Source organism: Ixodes scapularis, unplaced genomic scaffold (genome assembly GCF_016920785.2).
Source record: "Ixodes scapularis isolate PalLabHiFi unplaced genomic scaffold, ASM1692078v2 PGA_scaffold5__190_contigs__length_132052651, whole genome shotgun sequence".
Lineage (NCBI taxonomy): Eukaryota > Metazoa > Arthropoda > Arachnida > Ixodida > Ixodidae > Ixodes > Ixodes scapularis.
This window is the reverse complement of record NW_024609880.1, coordinates 106,291,014-106,303,756: the sequence shown is the minus strand read 5'-3', so window position 1 is coordinate 106,303,756 and position 12,743 is coordinate 106,291,014. Positions and strand designations below refer to the sequence as shown.

Sequence of the window (12,743 nt, the reverse complement as noted above, 5' to 3'; positions counted from 1 at the left end):
CTTACAAGCCAAAACGTAAGCATCGTGTGTTTTTCTTTTTTTTTTTGAATTTTGGTTTAGTAGTTGGATTTTACAGCAGATTTAGCTACTAGTAATATTTTTTCTACAGCTGCATGCTGGAACAAAAGGAGACCCTCCGATTAGCGTTAGTAGCGCATTGCGAAAGGGCTGTGGGTTACCTCGATAAACGCAACAAAAATAATTAGAAGGGGAAAATGCGTTCTCCTTTAAGAATATAATTAATGAAATGAAGCAGCTTAGTTTCGGTTAGATGTCAATATGAAATTTCATTTATTGTAAGAAAAAAAATCTCCACAATCTTCCGCGTCAATGGCACCATTGCCAATATTTTCGGAAAGTTAGACACGCAAGACAATACACAGCTGAGAGACACGTTCAAAACCTCCCGTTCGAGTCTAAGTCTCTTCAGCAATGACAACGCAAAATTGACAATGATGATGTTACTTATATTACTTCCTTCGCGTGAGAAACGCTGTGGGCATTTAGATCGACGCACCTGCAATACTGGCTACATAGACGCCGTCATCGCGGTATCAACGTCCTAAACCTTTGATTTCGGTTGGGGAAATGAACGACTTATCAACATTGCACCGATTTAATCATGAGGCACAACTATATGTCATAGACAGGATAAGAAGCACAGGGCGTAAGCTTACGTTCGGGTTTCTTACTTCGTGATATATGTCGTGCATTTCGATCGGCTCACGCCTCGATATAATTGGCTGCCGAGCAGGAATAATTTGTTCGGGACTCGCCAACGTCCTGCATTTCTTAGGGTGTCAGTGACCGTACACTCTAAGAAATTTGAAGCGCTTTTTCCCGCGTCACAACGTAGGCTGTTTCTTTGGGCATCGACGAAAAAACGCTGTTCATAAACAAGCCCGCAGCGCCACCGGTGGGGCGTGGCGTCAGAGAGCTGAATTCGTCTGGCTACCACCGAGCTGTGCGCGGAAAAGAAGACGCTCCACATCTCTTCGAGTGATAAAAGAGCGATAATGTGCAATTTTTGGTTTACCCAAATTTCGGCAGAGCCAGCGTGTATCTGTAGGGAGGAAGAAGGCAGGAAGTAGCATGATTTTAGATCAAGATATCTTTACGTCCGCGAAATGATAATTTATTTCGTTATTTATAGCATTTTATGTTGCCCCGATAGCAGAAAGCGAAGCACGAAAAGTAATTAGACGTGAGTGCATATCCAGCATATCTTTATGACATTGTGAGTCAGGGGTATAAAATGAACCGGACGCCCGAGACAAAGTTTTCGTTTGGGCACCGTTCTTGTTAAGTTGTTATACAATCAAGTCTTGGGAGGTGACTCCTCCCTTGTAGGCTATTACTCCCTTCCTTTTCTTTTTGCTTTGTCCCCCGATTTGGTCCGCATACTGCGATGATTTGGTTCTGGAGCCCAAGTGGTTCTCTTCAATTGGTACAGAACATCTTACACACGGGTTTATAAGGGAGGTTTTGGTTACGCAATCATGGTACGCGCTGTTACGGTTTGCATGTCGTAGGTAGAAAACATCACAACAAAAATGAAAAAAAAAAAAAAAACATTCAGTGGATGCAAATGACGTAGGCTAACGCTCTTTTCAAATAAACTCGATCCGCCCATGCAAGCCGTGTGCTCAGCACCTGCACATGAACCAGCTCTGCGAGATCTGAATCATAAGCAGATGCGTCATGCCATAAGCAGCTCCGATACACGTCCGAGGCGCGCATTGGCCGACCATAATGCGCAACACATTTTCATTCATAAAAAAGAAATAAAGAAATGCGGGCATTTTTTGAAAATAAACAAATGAACAAAGGTACGTGCTATCGAACTTATAGTAGCGACGTCCGCGACCAGAATTGTCGTTGTGGTCGCAATTCGCGATTGTCCAAACTCTCACTGTGACGTCCTTATTTGGACTAAATCTTTTCACAACACAAATCAGCTCAATGTCAGGCTGTCCACTGGGACGATATTGGTTTAAGAATGCGACGAATCCAAGCTTCTATTGTTATTTTTATGCACGTCATTGAACCGCAGCTGATGATAAGTAGTCAAGATTACAGTCATGACGTCACGGGGAAGCAAATTCTTATCAAGACGTCACGAACGGAAGCCGCAAGTGGACACCACCAAAACTACTCGGCTCTAATAGCAGACAGCCAGGGGTAAGTTGTGGCCCCCAGAAGATCCCCCCCGACATAAAGGTTAAATATTACAAAACGCGAGCATCGTTAGATACAGGCCGACCAAGCGAGAAGCAACTCTTTTACGTGAATGCAGCTGTGTTAGCGTGCGATTACAGCAGAGCTAGAGAAGCCTCCCGTACTTGTAGCCTTTCCAGGGCAACCAGTCGTCGTAGGGTTCTTCCCAAGAAGAGTACGACCTCCTGTTGAGGCCGTCCTTCCACGGGTAGTACCAATCGTCGCGGTACTCCGGCTTCACGTAGTAGTAGGTCTTCTTGGAGCCTTTCCGCGACAGGACTCCCACGGGGAGCGCCATGAGTCCGACGGCCAGGGCGACGCACAGCAGGCCCGACGACTGCGGGCACATCGTTCCGGGGCAATGGTCGGCAGGCTCGCCACAGCCGCCGTGTTTGAGGCAACAGGAAACCTGGAGGAAATGAACGGGCATTACGATGAACGGCGCACAACGAACGACGTGCATTCGAAAAGTCTAGAACGCTTGCTTCTCTACAAAGCACTCGCGGGAGAGCCAATCTCAGCAATCTGTGGAAGGAACTCGGCAAAAAACAACCCTAAAAAAAAAAAAAAAAAAAAAAAAATGATCAGGTTTAAAAATTAAGGAAAGAACAGTCTACATTGTAGTACTGAGCATGACATTTCACCGTGCTTTGTGCCAAAGCGCAAACAAGTATGCCTAAAGATACTTTCAACCTCGTCATTGGCTGAGCTTCCTCCTCAGATTGCTGTGATTGACTATCCGAAGTGCTTTGGGGAGAAGGAAACGTTCCAGATTTATTTGAGTGATAGACAGCGTGTCCCTTCAGACCAACGTACAGTGTTTTATATGTCGCAGCAATAAACGAACGCCCATTCTCCGTTCAAATGTAGTGCTAGCGGTTCGAGCCAGATGCGAAAGTTGCAGCACCGACCGTTATTTTATTCAACAGTGACGGGAGATTTTCCAAAAATTTAAGCGAAAAAAAAAAAAAATCTGCGTCATTTTTGCTTGTTTTTGGTAACTGGCGCCATAGAGGTACATGTATTCGAGACAGCCGTCGGCCGCCAATTTTCCAATGAAAATTTTTGAAAATCATGTGTAACTCTTGAAAAATATAACGATTAGTGCTAAAACCTTGGCATCTGGTTCGGCCCGCTAGCGCTACATTTTGGCGGAGCTATAATCAACTGACTGCGACTCGTCACGCCCTGCGTGTCTTGGGTTATCGGTGAATATAGAAACTTCAGCGCCGACGTGTTTTTGCCTTTAAATGATCTCTGTGAAACATGCTGAACGATGTTGACATAGGCAGGTCGGTAAAAGCTATCTCCCCAGATTTTAAGTTGACTCCCGTAATTGACGGATCCTGAGTGGGCTGTATGATCATTTTCTCATACATGTTCAAACCTGAGGGATGTAGCACATGCCTTAGTGTGGGAGAAGCCCGCATTCATTACGGAAGTTTGAAGGTTTTCTTGAGATTGTTTTACTGATCCTGGTGATCGATATGAATGCGATTGGCAAAATAGTAAGATGGTTTTTAAAACAAACATCACGGCGAGACCGTGGAAAACGTTCGTTGTACAAGCCATTTGGTTTTAGGCGTTGACCGTAAAACTTAAGACATCATAACCGAAAGAGGTATACTGTGTGGCTCTCGTTAACTTAATATCTGATGTTTCGAGGAAGCTCAGTTGCGTGCCTTTGGACAAATATTACGTTAGTGCTGATGTTAGATTTTATTCCCATTCAATAAAGATGCGACAGAACTTTGACGGCAATGAAATGCTGTATCGAATATAACCCAAAGAAAGGAAACGGCAAAACATCCGTTTCTGCCACCTAGATAAAAAAAAAAGAAGATTGAGTACATTTGAGAACAACCTCGGAGAAATATTGAGGTCCACCCACTAAAACGCTTTTTATGTTTGAAAACCCATTTTAGTGATATATTACGATTTTCTTCTACGATCCATGTTTAGTGTCCTCTAGAATCTTTTCCACGTGTTTCTTCCGAGAAGATTAACGCCGAACAAACCACAATTAACCCTCTGTAATTTACAAGAGACACATTAACGAATCTGCGCAAAGGAAGCAAAAACAAACACGCTTACCTTTTGCCCGCCGGCAAGATGACACCCGTTCCTGCCACCAACAACTGTTAGACGGCACCCGTCACCCCTGCACCCGAGACGGACTAAACTCGCGTCACGGGGCCAGCGGTGTGAGACGCTTGAAGGAACGCGCACCAGACGGGCTAATGAGATCCGTGTCGGAAATCGGAACGACCCCGGGGGACGCCCAGACGGAAGCCAGCACCCCACTAGAGAAGTGTCCGAAACGAGAGGCGTGGTCTCGTTCTGCAGAACCAAAGACCACGAACATCCTCGAGGCAAGGGGGGTCGACGTCATGGCGTCGTTTCCTGAGCGCAGGCCACCTTCCGGAAGAAGTGATGCCACGCTCTATCGAGATCTCACACCTGGTCAGCGAGCCATGGCCGCCGCCACAAAGCCCAGGGACACGTGCATCGCTCAGCGGTAGGAGACCTGTCCCAACAATGGCCGCCCTTGGTAACGCACTGGATTTTTGGAGCAGAGACACTCCAGCAGGGAGAACGCTACTACGGCGCGGACAAATGGCGGTCTGTTCTTCGGACAAAGGGCAGAGTCGAGGGATGCACGACGGGGACCTGATACGGGACACGCCGCTGCGCGTCTGTCTTGGCCTGTTTGATTAGCGGCGAACACGAATCTTGCCCGAGCGCTGCCGCGATTAATTTCGTCCGTGGGGGTCGTATTGTAGGGATGGGGAGCATCGGAAGACAATATCGGTTACGGTGGTCAGGTTCGGAGGGTTTCGCGGTCCGCCGCTGCCGGGAGGGACATCGCCCACTTGTCGTGCTCTTTTGGAAGTGACCCGTGATGGGATGAAATGTATATACCACGGTCTGGGCGTTGTTCCACGGCGGCGAACGTTGATGGCGGATGATGCGGTGGCGTATAAAGGGGATGCTGGGGATTGTGGGCGTGACATTGCGTAGGTAGTGCTTGAAAATTGCAGTTGTTAATCGAGCTGTTCGCTTGCCCCGTTAAAAGCTCGACAGTTGATAAGATCGAGGGCACGTGGTAATATTCCCGTGTTACTTAGATTTTGAAAGACGTATTTATTGCGTGTGAAGCACATTTGAACGTCATTGTTTGTATGTTAGGAAAGTGATAAACTTATCTTTCATTTCTGTTCGCGTGTCCAAAAGGCTGTTTCTAAATCTAGTAGTTGGAGTCTATGAGATACATCACACTATCTTCGAATGCTACCAGTGTAGCCAGTCTAGCCTCTTGAAGTGTGCAAGGACGCATATGGTGAGTAACATTTGCGATCATTTAAATGACAGCAGCTTGACGCATATGAAGCACTTATAACTTAATGTAACGGAGTGTGATTTGGAGGGCATGAGTCTTTTTAATATAGGTATCATTTGTATAATTTCATAACCTCATCTGACCATATTTAAGGGTCGGAGAGTGTGGATATTCCGTGATTTAGCCGTTATGGGTGAACCATTTGCCGCGGTGTCCCCTTACTTAGACCGGTCCCCGCACGTTGAAAGTTTTTAAGCGACCAAAAAAGTGTTGCACAGCTGCCTAATTAAATAAAAAAAAGCCCCAAAACAACAAAAACAGCATCAACTTTAATATCAGAAGCTCACGCAAAGATTAAAATAAAACGTATGGGACGAATGTTCTGTTTATAACGACGCAGCAAACATTTCTATCAGCGCAAAGACAGGCAGCCATTTTTAACGTTTGGGTTTTCCCGTTGTTGAACAAAGATGGCACAGGCGCAGTAAGGGTAATACGAGATACTGTCCTATTTTTAAATAGTGTCTTCACTGTTCTTCGTTTTATACGCGATATGTCTGGGTAACAAATTGGCGCAATGCCTAGAAAATCTGAACTCGGCATTGCAATACTTTTTGATATTTCCGTGATGGCCCGTTCACACATACACCGGATCGTTAACTCAGTGGCATAGTTACAGCCCTGTGTTTTTTGCTTTATACCAGCGTTGCATTAACACGCCGTCGAATGTGATTGGACCTTTTCCTATTGCCAGACATAACACAGCTTTAATTCAGCGCTGAATTAGCGGTAACATTGGCGCCCATGCTGCACTGACTTGGCGCTACTTGAACGCGGCGCTGCATGTGTATGCCGGTTTTCACTCTGTGATGCTTTATCGAGTGCTCCTGAAGGCTAGTGAGCACCTTACACGAATATATATATATATATATATATATATATATATATATATATATATATATATATATATATACAACACGGGCACTTCACGTCATCGTACGTGGTCTCCGAGGAGGATATGAACAAATATGTGCAGATGAATGAACCGTACTTAATCCAATGAATCAAAGAATCAAAGTTTCCACGAACCCGCCGAAAGCCAAAAATTGGCGGAGCCAGGATATGAACTCTGGGCCTCCCAATGTCCGGTCGGGTGTGCTAACCACTACACCACTCCACCTTGGCTTTCTGGCGTTTCCTACCTGTCTTATTAATGCACAAGAAACGAAATGTATCCAATCGGAGGTGTTCTGGAAACACACGCCGCCGCGTGGAACGCGGTACGACGCTTAGTGTCACGTGGTACGTGCTCGTTTGTGCTCCAGAAATCCTCCCACTGTTTGTCTCGCCCCGTGCACATGTAATATTCTTTGTTTATGAGCTTTTAGAGACACGGTATCATCATCATCTGCGAGAATCAAGAGCCACGTTATTGAGTATACAACACGGGCACTTCACGTCATCGTACGTGGTCTCCGAGGAGGATATGAACAAATATGTGCAGATGAATGAACCGTACTTAATCCAATGAATCAAAGAATCAAAGTTTCCACGAACCCGCCGAAAGCCAAAAATTGGCGGAGCCAGGATCCTGGCTCCGCCAATTTTTGGCTTTCGGCGGGTTCGTGGAAACTTTGATTCTTTGATTCATTGGATTAAGTACGGTTCATTCATCTGCACATATTTGTTCATATATATATATATATATATATACATTCTTTTTCTAACCTTGCATTGGTTACTCGTGAAGTGCGAAGCCGGACTATACATTCTCTTGACGTCTTTTTTTAACGTACCGTCTTGTGTTCTTCTGTGTGCAGGTGCTGTTTTCTGTATCATGATCCAAATCTAGCTAATATCGTGTCTTATGGCATTAACGTTCTATCATTTTTGTTATCAGGTTCCGCACGATGCGTGTTCCTAGTAGCTTTTAATATTTACTCGTTGGTCATTCAACTTATCTTATGATGTTTTAAGGCCTGCGATTGTAATAGCAGCATTTTTTTAACTGTCCCAATTTTGCATGAATTAGGTTTTGACCAACCACTGACATACGAAATTTCTCCGTGGAGGTGATAACAAATTTTAATTTTATATAAACTATAAACTGATAATAAAGAAAATTAACAACTAGATGCTCTTTCAGTTGACCGCAAAGTAGCCCAAAGATAAAACAGATATTTTAATATCAGTCAAAGTGTTTAAAACAATTGATAAACATAAGCTATGGTACGGCAGAGCGAAGAAGCATGCATGGACTACACAGAATAATCGCCGGTTACATTATTTTTCTGCAATTCACTTGGCCAAGATGTGAGCTATTGTATACACTCATTTGGTAAAAATTATTAACAGAGACAGCGCCAATTGTATTGTAAAAATTGCAGTTAAAGGTTCGGTGCAGATACGATGAGCTGAAAAAACGTCTTTAGTTTTTCTTGTCAAGAAACAGCTCTTACCTTACAATTCGGTGCAGAAAAAAAAAAAAAAAAAAACACACACAAAAAGAACAAGCTTCAATAAAAAAAAAAGACACGTATTTTTTTTTTTGATAACCAAGAATTCATAACCCAAGGAGGAACTTGTAGACGAGTATATTATCTCTACCTGCGGTGCGAACAGTCTCGCACGACATACCCGCCAAGTCCTCCTCATACCACGGAGACGCCTTTTGGACGCGAGCATCCAGCGCATCGGGCGACCACAACTTTCCCCTCCCGTTTCACGCGGACACTCAAACAGATTCACAGGGGCCGTTTTTTTAATAATCTAAGACGACACCAGGAATCGTCTCAGCCGGTGCCCACGCTGAATTGCCTCCCGTATCATGACCACCATGCTGCAGAGATCCGCGATTGCAACGCAGCAACGGTCAAGCCGGCCGACGGCGGCTGTACTTTCTCTCACGGACCAGAGACTTCTGGTAGAAGCCCGCAGCAGCCACTGCAAGGGAGGACCGTGCGCGGTGACGTGTTCCACGGCCGTGCAGTCCGGGTCAGCGTCCCCTAGCGGCGTTCAAGGAACCGAGACCACTGTCAAGGTCTGAATGCGTGGCTGAATACGACGCTGGTGAATGCCGATTGCTGCGGATGGTGGGAGGGGGAAGAGACACGTCTTGGCGGCGGCGACAGATCCAGGACGGGCCGCTGTGTCGTCGCTAGCCCGCTCGCTCGCTCACTTCGACGACGTCCGCGGGGATCCGGGTCCTCCGGTGTTCTCCAATGGCGGCCTGTCCGAGAGGGGCTTCTATATAAGGCACGGGGGCGAAGAGAGCGGACGACTTCTTGGGAAACGCGTGACGCTTCGGGGTTTGGATACCAGCATGGGTAAGCAGATGCTCGTCTCACGCGTCTCCTTTTGTTTATTGGTGCTACTTTTCGTTCTGTTAAATTTATAGAAACGTTTTAATATCCGATAAGAGTGTTTTTCATATAAATTATGATTCAATCACTTAGTTCGTATGCAGGATATCCGACTAAGCCTTTGGCAGATTGAGTATCTAAATCAAAATGATGAAATATGTCAAATTGTTTTTACATGTTTAGCCGTTAATTTTTATAAGAATAACTTATTACAGCAGCATTTTTATAGGATAGTCCTAGCGGGGGAGTTAAGTAATCATTAGGTTAGGTTTGGAACGTCTAAGTTTAAGTAGATCATTCTTATTTTATTAAATCAGGAGCTAGCGAGCATTACTATAAAATAGAAAAAGGTATGTAGGGGTGTCATTGAAATTCTAGAAATTAATAATTAACTACAACTGCGGGCCCTGAATGCGTCAGCCAGAATTATTTGAATTCGCGGAGAACTAAACGTTCTAGGCCAATTTAATTTATTTAAAAGAGAACCCTCTACTACAGGAAAACTAAAGTAATATAATAAACAATAAATGTTTTGATTCTTTATTGTTATATATGCTACAGAACATACGCAAATTATTTTCTAGAACATGCTATTTTCATATTCTTGAACCCCTGGTTAAGCAAGCTTTCTGGAATTTAATGCATCTGGAAAGTTTCTGTCTGGGTATTACAGTATTTCTTGAATGTATTGCGTATTACACTTAAGGCACGAGTTCTATTGATGGCAAAATAATCAGTCGAAAGAAAACATTTAGGGCGTGAAATCGCGTCTACGTTTGAGCAGTGACTGGAAGCAGTGGGTTATACTTTCGAATTACGATATGGAAGGAGAGAAAAGTGTCATTGATATTCTTAATCTTTCTCTTAATGCGCCTAGAAAAAAAGAACAACTCATGATGCATTATAGCTCCAAATCGAAGCTCAACTAATACTTCAATGACCCCGATTTCAAACCGAATATGCCGCTCTTTTGTGAATATAGTTTAGGAACCCACGAAAGATTTAGACAACTGTTGTCACCGCTTGTTCTGCACCTCGAAGGAGGACGGAAATATATCCCTTATTCCATATAATCCTGAATAGACTCACCTGATCAGAAATCTTGATGTGGTTATCGCTATGATCATTTATTGACCATTCCTTGAATTGGATTGAAGCGTCACACCCTGGTTAAGTATATATGTGGTGACGATTATTATATGGAAATGTTCTGCACAGACTCGTTTCCTATTCCACAGAAAAGCATTATATAATACTCATCCCTACAGAAAGGGCTGTATTTCAACTTCTTGGAAAGAGAACCTGTATAAGTAACACATATGACATGATTCATGTTTGATCCAACGAAGCATCCAGCGCGCCGCCAGCGGTGCTGGCTCTCTTGCTGCTGGTCAGCCCGCTGCTGGAGGCATACAATACCGGAGTACCCAAACACCCTCAAGACAGGGGAACAGGCAAGGTGACACCGAACAGAACACCAGGTCACCAGAAGCCCGATGTCACGCAGGGTGCCGCCGCCTCTGAACCCAGAAGTTCCAAAAGCCATGGGTACTATGACCTCTACCAAGGAGGCTATGACAAGGTGGGCGAAGATTAATTGTCAGCTTAAAGCGACACGGTACCACTTTGTTTCGGTACTTTTCCTAGGGTAACATATTTAAACATTTATTTAGCACAACCAATTTGTCCTAAGTATGACTTCGCAATGGTATACGCGTTTCCACGAAGCTTTTAGATGAGACTCTCTAAGCATCCAGAAACGGCTAAGCGAAATATGTAACTCTGTGGTTTTACATTACCGTGTCTACCACACTGTAGTTTGTTGCCGGTTAAAAACAAATAAAAGAAGATTCATTGATAAATTTCTAGGGAATGCGTTTGCATGACCATTGAAAAATTCCACACACGTCCCGCTTTGGGAAACGCTAGCGCTGATCCCTTCGCTTTTCTCTTTTGGCTTTCTATTTTGCTTCCTCTATTTTTGCTGTTTTCTCTTTGGCTTCGGATGGGGTCAGTGTTAGCGTTTCCTAAAGGGGGACGCGTGTTATGCATCCCAGGGGTCATGCTAACGTATTTCCTAATGATCCACCAGTGGATCTTCCTTTAATTTTTTTTTTCGGCTTTAGGGTTTCTTTTTTGGAAATCTCTTTTAGAAGGGTGTTTTGTGACGTATGCTGTGAATCTTTTTTTTTTTTTTCGAGGACAGATTATACGTTGTGTTTCTTTTTTTGACGACACATGGAAGATTCTGCCTGACGCTGCTTTCGCTATTCGCCGGTTTCGGCAGTCCGTCCTCCGCCCCCCCCCCCCCCCCCCCCTCTCTTTTTTTTTTTGTCCTACGTCTCGGGTTTTACGACGTTACAAGTTCACCAGCTCGCTTGCATCTTCTCTGTAATTTCTACTTGTCTCCTTCGTTCGCAATCCGTCTTATTTTGCCGCCTGCTTGAACCAGCTCTAGTACTTGGTTCACACTCCATTTTGTAGCACAAACCAAGGCGTACGCGCACCGCACACTTGCAAGTTAGAACTCGCCCCAGCATCCGCGCGCGCGTTGGCTTCCGCCCCGTGACGTCACCGCCCTCTCGCCTTTGTCCTTCTCTAATCTCCTCGTCTCTACGCCGCGCGCTTTCCTTTTCACTGTTTTTTCCACAGACGGCTCTTCGCTGTCGTGTGGGTACTAATGCTAAGAACATGAAAAACCCATCTCTCAAAGCCCTCCACTCTTGTCACTTTAGTGTAGAGCGAACTCTGGAGAGAAGAAATCCCCCAATTATGGTGAGCAGAGAGCTTTGTTGCAGGAATGTGTCCTGCTATTTTTAACGGGCAGCGGACTATGCAGCAGAATATTCGAGACTATGTCTGTCTTTTGAGGGAAACAAGAAACTTCAATAAAATGGGAATGGTATTTCGTTTTGCCTTTTTCAGCAGCACCACGCAATCGACAATGGACTGATTCAACATAACGCCATCATCTACTGGGAGTCAACGAAATAAATTGAGGCAGGCCGACAGTAAACTGAGCCAGATTTAATCGGCAGTCGTACTACAGGTTTGCTGATGAATTGGGATTATAATAAGTTTATTGCATTAATGGGGAAGATTAGAGGGGTGCGGTTAGAGGGGGAGGGGGGCATGCTGGTTGACCGTTTGGCCAAATTTCGAAAAATATTACTGAGTTGGTCTTGAAGGTTGTTTTATTCGTACGAGGGCTTTGCTGAATACCTCATTTCACTTAATACGTGCGAGGAACTCGGGTATTACTGTAATATTAGTTGGACCATACAACACTTTTCTAGGATATTACTGACTAGTGATGACCCCATCGTTTGCAGGGATTCTCAGATCTCATCTACTGGGTTCCGCTGATCATCATCTTCGGAGCAGGAATCATCTTCTTGCCGGTCTTGGGAGCCATGTTCGCCACACTCGCGGCTGGTACCGCGGGGGCCGCGGTCAGCACGACCGTCGCCGGTCGCCGGCGTCGCGATGTCCCATCCATGGAGGGGGCGCTGCACATGCTACGCACACTGGAGACTGCCTTTGAAAAGTATCGAACTCTCTCGGCCCGATGAAGTGTGTCTGGCTTGAAATAAAGGTTACATGTCTCGAGTCGTTTTAACATGCTTCGAATGCAGTCATTTTGTCCGTGCTTACCCCAATGGTTTTAATGGAACTTGCTATTGGACAGATACAAGGTAAAAATGCGACAAAAGTTCTGCCTTCAGGGGCTCTGATATGGACACATGGCAAAAACGTCGGCGAGAAATTTGACCGTCGTGATTGGTAGGCGCCAAGATCAAGCATGGTGCAGGCCAATCTGCATG

General features: G+C 44.9%; 1 protein-coding gene across 1 annotated transcript; it reads left to right on the top strand.

The window, feature by feature from the left end:
• The first annotated feature begins 8,879 nt into the window (after positions 1-8,879).
• Positions 8,880-12,491, top strand: LOC121838201. Its single transcript, XM_042294296.1, has 3 exons — positions 8,880-8,883; positions 10,269-10,501; positions 12,252-12,491. The coding sequence occupies exons 1-3, from the start codon at positions 8,880-8,882 to the stop codon at positions 12,489-12,491; spliced, it is 477 nt and encodes a 158-aa protein (XP_042150230.1).
• The last annotated feature ends 252 nt before the right edge of the window (positions 12,492-12,743 follow it).